Raw genomic sequence first — 11,976 nt, forward strand, 5'->3', positions numbered from 1 at the left:
CTTCTTCATTTATCAAACCTTGGGTTTCTGATTGAGATGAATATTTAGAGCCACAGACAGATTTCTCTACAAGAGCAAGAAAATACTTTACTTAAAGGGGTTTTTTGAGACTCATTGTCAGGGTTTTTCTGCAGATGAAGAATAGGAGAAATTTTTGTCCCTTGAAATCTCTTTAATGATGGTAATCAGTAGGACTTGAGAGTTTCTTAAATGTTACTTTAGTTTCTTTTTCCCAGAGGATCCAAAAGCTCTTAACAAATATAGTAATCAGTATATAAACTAGAATCACAATCAAAGGGGCTCCCCCCGACCTCCACCAATTCTCACCACTGCTTCTGGGCCTTTCCCCACCTGCCCCCCCCCCCCCCCCCCCGCCCACATTCTCTGTGTTTCTCTCTCTCCTCCCTCATTCTTTCTGTCTCTCAATTTCTCTTTCTACGTTGGAACACAAGACATGGACATTTTATATCCGGAATGATTACTATATCCATAAAGCACTGGCTAAGTCATTTCAACACCCACTGACTTTTAACAAAGTAATAATAAGGGCTAAACTAATTGTCACCTGTCTATCTGATGGGACTCCTGGTGCTAAGTAATGGAGCACGTAGGTCAGGGTTTCTCGTGGTTAACAGATTTCATCTGTTTAATCCTGCTGTGTAGGCCATCACTTATTAAGTGCTTAAAGGGGCTAGGGCTATGTAGGGTGCTATAGTGGGGGAAGGCCGGGGTGGGGGGAGGAAAGAGCTACCGAAGGAAAGGTGCTCCCAGGTAATATACAGTTAGTTCCAAGTGCTGTTCTCAGAAGTTTGTCTCGTATGGGACTGCTTTTAAGCTATAACAGCCAAGTGCAAAAGCTGTGAGAGAGACCGTATCTCTCACAAAACCTAAAATATTTGCCTCTGGCCCTTCACGGACAATGTTGGCTGACCTTGCTCTAGGCTGTATTGCAAACAAGATAGTTTTTTCAGTAGCGTGTCTCAGAACCCAGTCCGGGGCTTTGTACGTAGAAGTTACCCAATAAGTACTTAACAGATGATGAATAACGCCTTCTGTTCTCAGAAGTCCTGCTTTGGACTCAGAAGTGACGCAGGGGCCCATTATAATTGGTTAGAATTACTACAAAAAACGTGCTTTTGTTTGCTGTATATGTTCAACTGACCTAGCACTCTTGGATTTAACACTAAGAATGTTTTGCATTTTTGGCCTAGACCCACTGGTAGCCATTTTCCTGGAGACAATGGGTGAGGCTGCCCCAAATGGGGCCAGGAAACACAGCTTCTGTCTGGCTTTCCATAGCTACCTTTTTCAACACTTTCTTTAAAGAGGAGTGGAGTGGGGCGCCTGGGTGGTGCAGTCGGTTAAGCGTCCGACTTCAGCCAGGTCACGATCTCGCGGTCCGGGAGTTCGAGCCCCATGTCAGGCTCTGGGCTGATGGCTCGGAGCCTGGAGCCTGTTTCCGATTCTGTGTCTCCCTCTCTCTCTGCCCCTCCCCCGTTCATGCTCTGTCTCTCTCTGTTCCGAAAATAAATAAATGTTGAAAAAAAAAAATAAAGAGGAGTGGAGTCAGATTACGTGGGTTTGTTGCACTCTAAACTTGGGCAGGACAGGAACCTCTAAGCCTCCGTTTCTTCATCTGAAACATGAGAACACTCTTCCACAGAGGGTTAGTGGGGGAATTGGAGATGCTGTGCGCAAAGCGTTTACTACAGTGCCTGGCCTACAGTAATAATGATGACATAATAATGACGTCATTATTCATCATCTATTAAGTACTTATTGGGTAACCTCTACGTACAAAGCCCCGGACTGGGTTCTGAGACACGCTACTGAAAAAACTATCTTGTTTGCAATACAGCCTAGAGCAAGGTCAGCCAACATTGTCCGTGAAGGGCCAGAGGCAAATATTTTAGGTTTTGTGAGAGATACGGTCTCTCTCACAGCTTTTGCACTTGGCTGTTCTGGCTCAAAAGCAGTCCCATACGAGACAAACGAAAGGATCCGGATGTGGTCCAAAAGCTCCAGGAGGCCATTAAAATATAATATGGTAAGTGCTATGATAATGTGGGGAATATTCTAGCCCCTCGCTACTCAAAGTACAGTCCTCAGACCAGCAACCCTGACAACACCACGGAGCTTGTTAGAAATGCAGAACCTCATACTCTGCCCCAGAACTGTGGAATCAGAGTCTGTGTTTAATAACAGAAGGTCTGGTAGGAGACCCTTCATAGAAGGAAGAACATGCGATCTGAAAGCTGAAAGACAAGTAGATTGTTTCCAGGTGACATAGGGGCCTGGGGACATCTTTCAGGCAGAAAGAACGGCAAGTAGAAAGGTCTGGAGGCAGGAGAGGGCATACTTGAAGAACTGAAGGTGTTGGGGCTTTGTTAAGATGTTAACTCAGGGTAGAAGAGATTTAAGGAACATAACAGTCAAATGCAGTGGTTTGATTTTGTTTAGATCCTGTTTTGAAGAAACCGATTATCAAAAGACATTTTTGGGGGTGCCTGGATGGCTCAGTCTGTTGAGCGTCTGACTCTTGGCTTCAGCTCAGGTCATGATCTCACGGCTTTGTGGGTTCGAGCCCCGCATCTGCGCGTCCCCCCCCCCCCAAGTAGTGCTGTCTCCGTCTCTCTCAAAAGAAAGAAATTTTAAAACATTATTTCTAAAAAGACATTTTTGAGACAATTGAAAATCCGAATACAGAGTAGGTGTTAATACCATTGGCTGTGATGATGGTTCTGTGTTTATATAAGGAAATGTCTGTATCGTGGTGCCTGGGTGGCTCAGTAGGTTAAGCATCCAACTTTGGCTCAGGTCATGATCTTGTGGTTCGTGGGTTTGAGCCCCGCATTGGGCTCTGTGCTGACAGCTCCCATCAGTTCTGTGTCTCCCTCTCTCTCTGCCCCTCCCCTGCTCACATTCTGTCGCTCTCTCTCAAAAATAAATAAACATTAAAAAAATGTAAAAAAAAAAAAGTCTGTACGTATTAAAGATACATATGGAAAGACTTAGGGGAAAAATGACCTGATGACAGGAACTGGCTTGAAAACATATTCTCCAGAGAGGAAGCAGATAAAAAAGGAACGTATGACGAAAGGAGAGCCAAGGGTAATTATTGAATCAGGGGATGGGCACATGAGGTTCATTATATGATTCTCCCCTCTTGTGTGTACTTTTGACAACACTCATAATAAAAAGTTAAAAAAGAATTTTGGAATTCATCAAATCTCTTACCTTTGCCTTTATGTGAAGTTCAGTTCACGATTAAACTATCCTGAGAGTGATGCACAAAGCGCTATTTTCCTCCTTTGAAGACAATTCAGAAGCCCTTGACTGAAGGTCACGTTGAGCCCAATGGATCTGTGTGCATTTTCTTTTGCTAGAAAAAGCAGAGAAACACGGCTCTGCGGAGGTTTTACTCCATTTCTTTAAGCCGATGCGTTTGGGCCCAGGGGTGGGGCCGCTGCCCAGAGGCAGCACAGAGCGGTGCCCAGAGGACGCCCCCCCCCCCGCCCCGGGCACAGCCAGGCCTGTGGCTTGGTGGGCAGCGTTGTGCAAGGGCCATGAGAAGAATGTGCATTTTGTGCATTTTGAAATCATGTATCCAGTGACTGTCGATGGTGAAGATTATAGATTTTTCATCCTGTGGGGACATTTACCACATCTCTGGGAGGATCAATGAAAAGGAAATGAGACCAGAGTAAAGGGGCTGGCTTTGGAGTTACCATTTTGCAGCTCTGTAGACTTGAGAAAGCTACTAGGTCTCTTGAGGCTTCATTTCATCACCTGTTAATTTATTTCAGCGACTCACTGGGGTTGTTGTGAAGACTTAAGGAGATTATGTGTCTAAAACTTGGTCTCAGGGCACCTGGGTGGCTCAGCTGCTTAAGTGTCCGACTCTTGGTTTCAGCTTGGGTAGGGATCCCATGGTTTTGAGAGTATGAACTCCACGTGCAGAGCCTGCTTGGGATTCTCTCCCCTTCTCTCTGCCCCTTCCTGGGTTTCTCTCTTTCTCTCTCTCTCAAAAGAAATAAATAAACTAAAAGAATTTTTAAGATATAAATAAAAACTTGGTCTCATTGGAAGCTATAAAACCTGATCAATAATGTTGCATTTTTTCTGAACTGGACTTCTTAGTATTCTCCCTTCTTTCTTAGCTTGGAAAGCTTATTTTTGGCTCTCAAATTTGACTGCTCTCCCTGGTACCCTGTTTTCATTTCTAATGCAAAATGTGACCTTTAGCATGTGCCTCTTAACCTGGATCTTCTTCCTGCCTGGAATGTTGACGTGATCCTGGAGGTGCAGTAGCCATCTTGCCATCATGAGGATTATCCTACAACCTAAGGGTGTCAGGGAAGAAAGGTAGGAGGAGGCTTAGGTCCTTAATGGCAGTGTCAGACTATACCAGGATTGGACTACCCACTGAATCTCACCTTTGAAGAACACACATTCCAGAGTTTAAAACTCTAATTGTCTCTGAAATAAGAAAGAAAATAGTACGGGTTAGAAAGTGTTGCAGAATACTGACAAACGATGATCTGAAGACTGGACATATGGGCTTACTAGATTCTTCTACTTCTATGTGTGTATGTGTGCGTGCGCATGTGCCCACGTGTGTGAAAATTTTCGCAATAAAAAATTCCCCATGTTGATTGTAATGTGATGCTCCAGCTCATAATTAAACCCTTTCAAGAGCAGAGCACAAAAGTCTGATGGCAGAGTTTCATCGGCCTCCCCAAATACCCACGCCTGCCAATGGGGTCCTGCCAAGCTGCTGCCCCCTGCTGGCCCCTGCCACATTGTGTGTGCCAGAGTTTAAGCTTTCCAACCACAGCGGAGGGTCTTGGTTGCAACTCTATCTACTGAAGTTTTCAGGCAGAGATCTGGCTCTTGATTTCAACTATGTAATGGGTAAATGTACCTTCTGTTTAAAAATTTTTAATGTCTGCTGTTTACAAAGCACCATGGACCCTCGAAGATGGCACGTGTGGAAATATAGAGACGTAAAACCCTGTCATGTTGTGCGGATGAGGATTCATAAAGCTCCCCCTGGAACCGATGCCCTCCTTTTTATTCTCATTCCCCTAATTTTTCCAGCGCTCTACTTGTGGACATGTTCTGGGATGTATTTCTGAAAGCCCATCCTTTCTACTTTTATTTGATTTCAGGTGTCATGGCTGTGACGCTTGTGACATATTTGACATGGACCAGGGAGAGGGAAGGGACTGGGCGTGCAACTCAATTCACCAGGGAGGGTATGGAGTCATTTCTGTGACCCCCAGATCTAAATAGAAGAAGGAATAGCACCAATTGTATACAATCTCTTCCAGAAAACAGAATAGAATGAAACACTTCCCAACTCATGGGATTACTTAATTACTCTGATACAAAACCAGACAAGAGATTACAAGAAAAGAAAACCACAGGCCAATATCCTTCATGAACATAGGTACCAAAATTCGCAAAGATACATTAGCAGATTGAATCTAGCACATTCTGTGTATCTGTCCATCCACCCATTCATCCATCCATCCACCTACCTGTGTATCTACTTCGCTATGACCAAGTGGGTTTTATCCTGGGAATGCAAGAAGGCTAGCTCAATTTTTAAATAGCAATCAATGTAATAGCAAAAATGTATATGTAAATAGCCATCAATAGTAATAATTTAAAGAGGAAAAACCACTTGATCATACTAATTGCTGCAGAAAAAAAAAAACTTTTGACACAATTCAACATTTAACCATGATAAAAAACTTTTGGTGAACCAGAAATAGAAGGCAACACTCTCGACCTCATAGAAAGCATCTACAAAAAATCTACAGCTAACATCATACTTAAAGGTGCAGAGTTTTTCTTCTTCTTCTTTGTTTTTAAAGTTTATTTATTTATTTTGAGAGAGAGAGAAAACAAGAGTGAGTCAGGAACAGGGAGAGAGGGAGAGAGAGAATCCCAAGCAGGCTCTGCACTGTCAGCACAGACCCCGATGTGGGGCTCGAACTCACAAACTGTGAGATCCTGACTTGAGCAAAACTCAAGAGTTGGATGCTTAACTGGCTGAGCCACCCAGGCATTCCACAATGTTTTTCTTCTAACGTCAGGAATAAGACTGGATGTCCACTCTCCTCACCCCGAACCAACATGGTACTGAGTTCTAGCTAATGCAATAAGGCAAGGGGAAAAAAAAGGCATATATTTTGGAAAGGAAGAAATGAAAGTATCCTTATTCACAGATGACATCATTAAGAAAATCCCAAGAAATCTAAGTGAGCTCATTGACACAGCAGGTGCAAAGTCTGTTGACAATTCAGTTTTATTTTTATATACTGGTAATGAACAGTTGGAACCTAAATTTTAATACAAATACAGTGGTCCCCTCCCCCATAACAAAAAAAGAGAGAGAAAAAGAAACACTGAGGTATAACTCTAACCAAACATGTATAGGTTCTGTGTACTAACTTACAAACTCATGAAAGAAATCAGACTTAAAAAAAAGACAGATATACATCTTGTTCATGAGTTGAAAGTCTCAACATAGTAAAAATGTCAGTTCCCCCCTAAGTTGATCTACAAATTTAACATAATTGCAATACAAATATCAGAAGAGCTTTTTTATAGATGTGGTCAAGCTTACTCTAAAACTTATTTGCAATGGCAAGGGAACTAGAATAACCAAACAATTTTGCAAAAAAATAAAATAAAATAATAAAATAAAATAAAATAATAACATAAAATAATAAAATAAAATACAATAATAAAATAAAATAAAATAATAAAATAAAATAATAAAATAAAATAAAATAATAAAATAAAATAAAATAAAAATAAAATAAAAAAATAATAAAATAAAATAAAATAAAATAAAATAAAATAATAAAATAAATTTGAGGAATCCCACGATACAATTTGAAGACTTTCTGTACAGTGCAGAAACCAAGACAGTGTGGTATTGATGATGGAACAAACAATAGAACATTCAGCAGGATAGAGACACCAGAAATTGACCCACACGAATATGGCCAAGTGATTTTTGACAGAGGTTCAAAGGCAATTCAATGGAGACAGGGTTATCTTTTCAACAAATAGTGTTAGAACAAGTGGACACCCACGTATTAAAAAAAACGAAAACCTAAACTTCACACCAATACACAAATGAATTCAAATCGATCACAGATCTAAATGTAAAACAAAGAACTATAAAACTTTTACAGCCAAACATAGGGAAAAATCTTCATGATCGGGATTAGGCAAATAATTCTTTAAAAAAAATTTTTTTTTCATATTTATTTTTGAGAGAGAGACGAGTACAAGCAGGGGAGGGGTGGAGAGAGAGGGAGACAGAATCCGAAGCAGGCTCCAGGCTCGGAGCTGTCAGCGCAGAGCCTGAGGCAGGGCTTGAACTCATGAACCTCGAGATCATGACCTGACCTGAAGTCGGCCACTTAACCAACTGAGCCACCCAGGCGCCCCATGGACTAGGTAAAGAATTCTTTAGGACAACAAAAACATGACTCACAATAGAAAATATTGGTAAATTAGACTCTGACAAAATAAAAAAACTTTGCTCTGATAAAAATGTTGTTAAGAGAATGAAAATACATAGTACACACTGGGAAAAAATATTTGTAAGTCGCATATCAGAGGTCTTGTATGCAGAGTTTATAAAAAGCTTTCAAAACATAACAAGAAGGGCAGGATTGATCTAACCATCTCAGTCCCGTGTATTTACCCTAGAACAATAAAAACTTTGGTTCGTGCAACTCTGTTGAAAATCTACCCAAACTAGACACAACCCAAATATCCATCAAAAGGGAATAAAAAACAAACTGGCTCATCTGTACAATGAAATTTTATACACCAATAGAAAGGACTGAACTGCTGATACACGCAACAACTGGATATTCTTCAAGGCATTATTCTAAAAGGTTATACACAGTATTATTCCATTTATGTGACGTTCTTGAGAAGACTAAAGTATAATCTATTTAAAATTTTTTTTTAACGTTTATTTATTTTTGAGACAGAGACAGAGCACGAACGGGGGAGGGTCAAAGAGAGAGGGAGACACAGAATCTGAAACAGGCTCCAGTCTCAGCTGTCAGCACAGAGCCTGATGCGGGGCTCGAACTCATGGACTGTGAAATCATGACCTGAGTCAAAGTCGGACGCTTAACCAACAGAGCCACCCAGGGGCCCCAAGAAGACCAAAGTATAAAAAAAGAGAATAGATTAGGGGTGATGGGAAGGTGTGATTACAGACATAACGGGGGACACCTTTTTGGTAAGAGACTATTCCTTATCCTGACTGTGTGGTAGTTAACATTAATCAATACGTGTGTTAAAATCCACAGACCTTTGCCTCACGTGTTAACTTAAAAAATAAAATAACATTTGGGTCTTTAATAATAATAGACATTTACTTTTCTGAAATAATTTCTGAAAACTCTAAGAATCAGGGGTTTGAATTTTTTGGCCCCACGAGATCATTTTAGCTCTGATCTTTACGGAGCAGTTATTTTGGAAAGGACTAAGGAGAGATTCATCTGTATTTAATTTAATTGCTACCAATGCTGGAATCTTGGGTCAAAACTCAATCTTGAATACTAAAGATCGAATACGCAATCTTTAATTACAGAATACTAGAGAATTTTAAAAGTAGATGTTTGATTCATCCCCGAAACAGTCATTTCTTTAATGTGTAGGGCAAGACAAGGGGGGGGCAGAGTAGGAGTCATTCTAACCTAATTAGAACACATCTGCATTCCAGCCAGGAACTGTTTTGACCACAGTGGCTTAAACAGAATAGGGACTCAACCCTCTACTTTTCTTCTCTTCCATCCTTGGCGTATGGCCTACACCTCACTGGCTGTAGTTGACGATCTCCAACCATATGTTTAACTTTCCAAGGGAATGAGGAAGATATGTTTACATTTCCAAGGGAATGGGGAGGATTTGCAAAAGGGTGCACCTTCCAGCTGAGTCAAGTCCTTTTACGAAGTTTTCTTTGAGGTTCCTTATATACTTCCTCTCACTGGCCAGACCTTAGTCACACGGCTATACCAATCTGCGAGGGAGGTTGGGAGACATAGTCTTTTAGCTGGGCCCATTGCAGCCCAGGATAAAATCAGAGTTTTGTTATTTAGGGAAGCAGGGAAAAGATAGACTAGGAATTCACTCACGTGATTAAGGAGGCCAAGAAGTCCTATGACCTGCCATCTGGAAGCTGGAGAGCAAGGAAAGGTGGTGGCATAGTTCAGTCCAGGTCTGAAAGCCTGAAAACCAGGAACGCTGTTGTCCGAGGGCAGAAGATGGACGTCCTGGCCCAGGCGGAGACCAAATTCACCCCTCCTCCACTGTTTTGTTCTATTCAGGCCCTCAACCGATTTGATGATGCCCACCTGCATCAGTGAGGCGAGCTTCTTTATTCAACCCACCAATTCAAATGCTAATCTCTTCCACCAACACCCTCCCGGACACACACAGAAAGGTTTTACCAGTCATCTGTCACCTCCTAGCCAGTCAGGTTGACATGGAAAATTAACCATCACGACCTGCATTTATTTGGCGTTTGAGGACAGCAGTGGAAGGCACTGAGAGGCCACAGAGCTCGGGGCGAATCTGGGGAACTCTAAAGTGATCAAATGTGGCGGCCATGAGGATAACGATCATGAAACGTACAGACTTTCAGCCCTCTCTAAATGGAACCCCCTAGACGCGGCAGCAGTCACTGTCAATTTCTGGCCCCTGTGCCCTCACTTTTACCACTCACCTGTGCCCCCCCCCCCTTCAAGATTTCTTATAGGTAGCACTTGCATTTCCATGCCTGAGGATCTTCTCTTGCTACTGGAGCTCACTTTGCTGCTTGCATGGCAGGCCAGAAGTGCAAGGGAGTTAATTCTCCCCAGGAACCGCGCTCAACCAACGGCGTGTGTGAATTGGTGTCTAAATGCCCTCTTGTGTGGGGTCACTGAGGCACGTCCTTCACGCTCGCTGCCGAGTTTTCTCAGCAGCGGTGAGCAACAAGCATCCATGTCGTAGTTGCCTTAATAACATACTCTTAGCTCCTACCGGTGTTCCCTTTGCCTCCCCGCTGCCCAAGAACGGCTTGTCCTAGAATCCTTGTCTTAGGGTCTGCTTCTGAGGAAACCCCAACGAAGACAGGTCCCAACTGAGAGCACTGTGAGAAACAGCACATATAAGCAGACAGAAGAGCCATCAGTGATTCCGTCCACTTTTCTTTTTTGAGGAGCACTGCTGAGCCTCAAGGGCAAAAGCATGATTAAAAATAAGCAGTCATACTTGTTGGTACCCTCAACAGATGGGGGCCATTCAGTTAGTTTAGGACAAGCGGCTCTACACGCTTCAGGTGTGGGCCCAGTGGCTCAGTGTTTACAGAATTATAGATGAAGTGGTTTTAATTCCTAAATCCTTGCTCTTGACTGGAAATAGTAATCCATTGCCACTGCTGTTGCCCAGGTATAGACTCTTCTTATTTCTTGGTGGGACGATTACAGCAGTTACTTAACCCAGTCTCTGTGGCTCAGCCTCACTTCTCCTTAACGCATCCACACTGGTGTTGCCAGAGAGATCATTTAAAAATGTAAAGCAAGCCCTCCGCTCCTGCCTCTTGGACAGACAGATGCTTCTGGTATAGTGCCAGCAGCGTCCCTGAGACATGATGGTGAAGGGCGGAGTCAACGGATTTGGCTGTTGGGTGCCTGGTCACCAGGGCTGCTTTAACTCTGGCAAAGTGGTTATTGTTGCCATCAATGACCCCTTCACTGACCTCAACCACATGGTTTACATGTTCCAGTATGATTCCACTCATGGCAAATTCCATGGCACAGTCAAGGCTGAGAACGGGAAACTTGTCATCAGTGGAAAGCCCATCTCCGCCTTCCAGAAGCGAGATCTCACCAACATCAAATGGGGTGACGCTGGTGCTGAGTATGTTGTGGAGTCCACTGAGCTCTTCACTACCATGGACAAGGCTGGGGTTCATGTGAAGGGTGGGGCCGAGAGGATCATCACCTCTGCCCCTTCTGCCGATGCTCCCATGTTTGTGATGGGTGCGAATCCTGAGAAGTATGACAACTCCCTTGAGATTGTCAGCAATGCCTCCTGCATCACCAACTGCTCGGCCCCTCTGGCCAAGGTCACCCATGACAACTTTGGCATCATGGAGGGACTGATGATCACAGTTCATAGCATCCCTGCCACCCGGAAGACCATGGATGGCCCCTCTGGGAATCTGTGGAATGACGGCCGAGGGGCTGCACAGAACATCATCCCTGCTTCTACTGGTGCTACCAAGACTGTAGGAAAGGTTGTCCCTGAGCTGAATGGAAAGCTCACAGGCATGGCCTTCCATGTCCCTACTCTCAACATGTCAGTTGTGGATTTGACCTGCCGCCTGGAGAAAGCTTCCAAGTAGGTGGGGAAGCAGGCATTGAAGGGCCCCCTCAAGGGCATCCTGGGCTACCCTGAGGACCAGCTTCCCTCCTGCTACTTTAACATTGACACGCACTCTTCTACCATCGATGCTGGGGCTGGCATTGCTCTCAATGACCGCTTTGTCAAGTTCATTTCCTGGTATGGCAGTGAAGTTGGCCATAGCAACCAGGTAGTGGACCTTATGGCTCACATGACCTCCAAAGACTAAGAGCCCCTGGACCACCAGCCCCAGCAAGAGGAAGAGGAAGAGGAAGAGGAAGAGGAAGAGGAAGAGGAAGAGGGAGGCCCTCGGCTGCCTGGGATCCCTTGCTTCAACTCATCCCCCAACACACTGAGACTCTCCCAACCTCCACAGTTTCCATCCCAGACGCCCTGAAGAAGTGGAGAGGCTTGGGGAGACCTACCTTTTCATGTGCCATCAATAAAGTATATTGTACCCAGCCAAAAAAATGCAAACCAAGTTATGCTTCAAATCCTTAAGTATTTCAGGGCGCCTGGGTGACTCAGTCGGTTAAACAT

At 43.6% G+C, this 11,976-nt stretch overlaps 1 protein-coding gene across 1 annotated transcript; it reads left to right on the plus strand.

Annotated features, from left to right (window-relative positions):
• Window positions 1-10,681: 10,681 nt before the first annotated feature.
• Window positions 10,682-11,665, plus strand: LOC125167887 (glyceraldehyde-3-phosphate dehydrogenase-like). Its single transcript, XM_047862745.1, is given in 1 exon segment — window positions 10,682-11,665. A coding segment is annotated over 1 exon segment (984 nt).
• Window positions 11,666-11,976: the final 311 nt, after the last annotated feature.

The sequence above is a fragment of the Prionailurus viverrinus genome, chromosome B3 (genome assembly GCF_022837055.1).
Source record: "Prionailurus viverrinus isolate Anna chromosome B3, UM_Priviv_1.0, whole genome shotgun sequence".
NCBI classification, from domain to species: domain Eukaryota; kingdom Metazoa; phylum Chordata; class Mammalia; order Carnivora; family Felidae; genus Prionailurus; species Prionailurus viverrinus.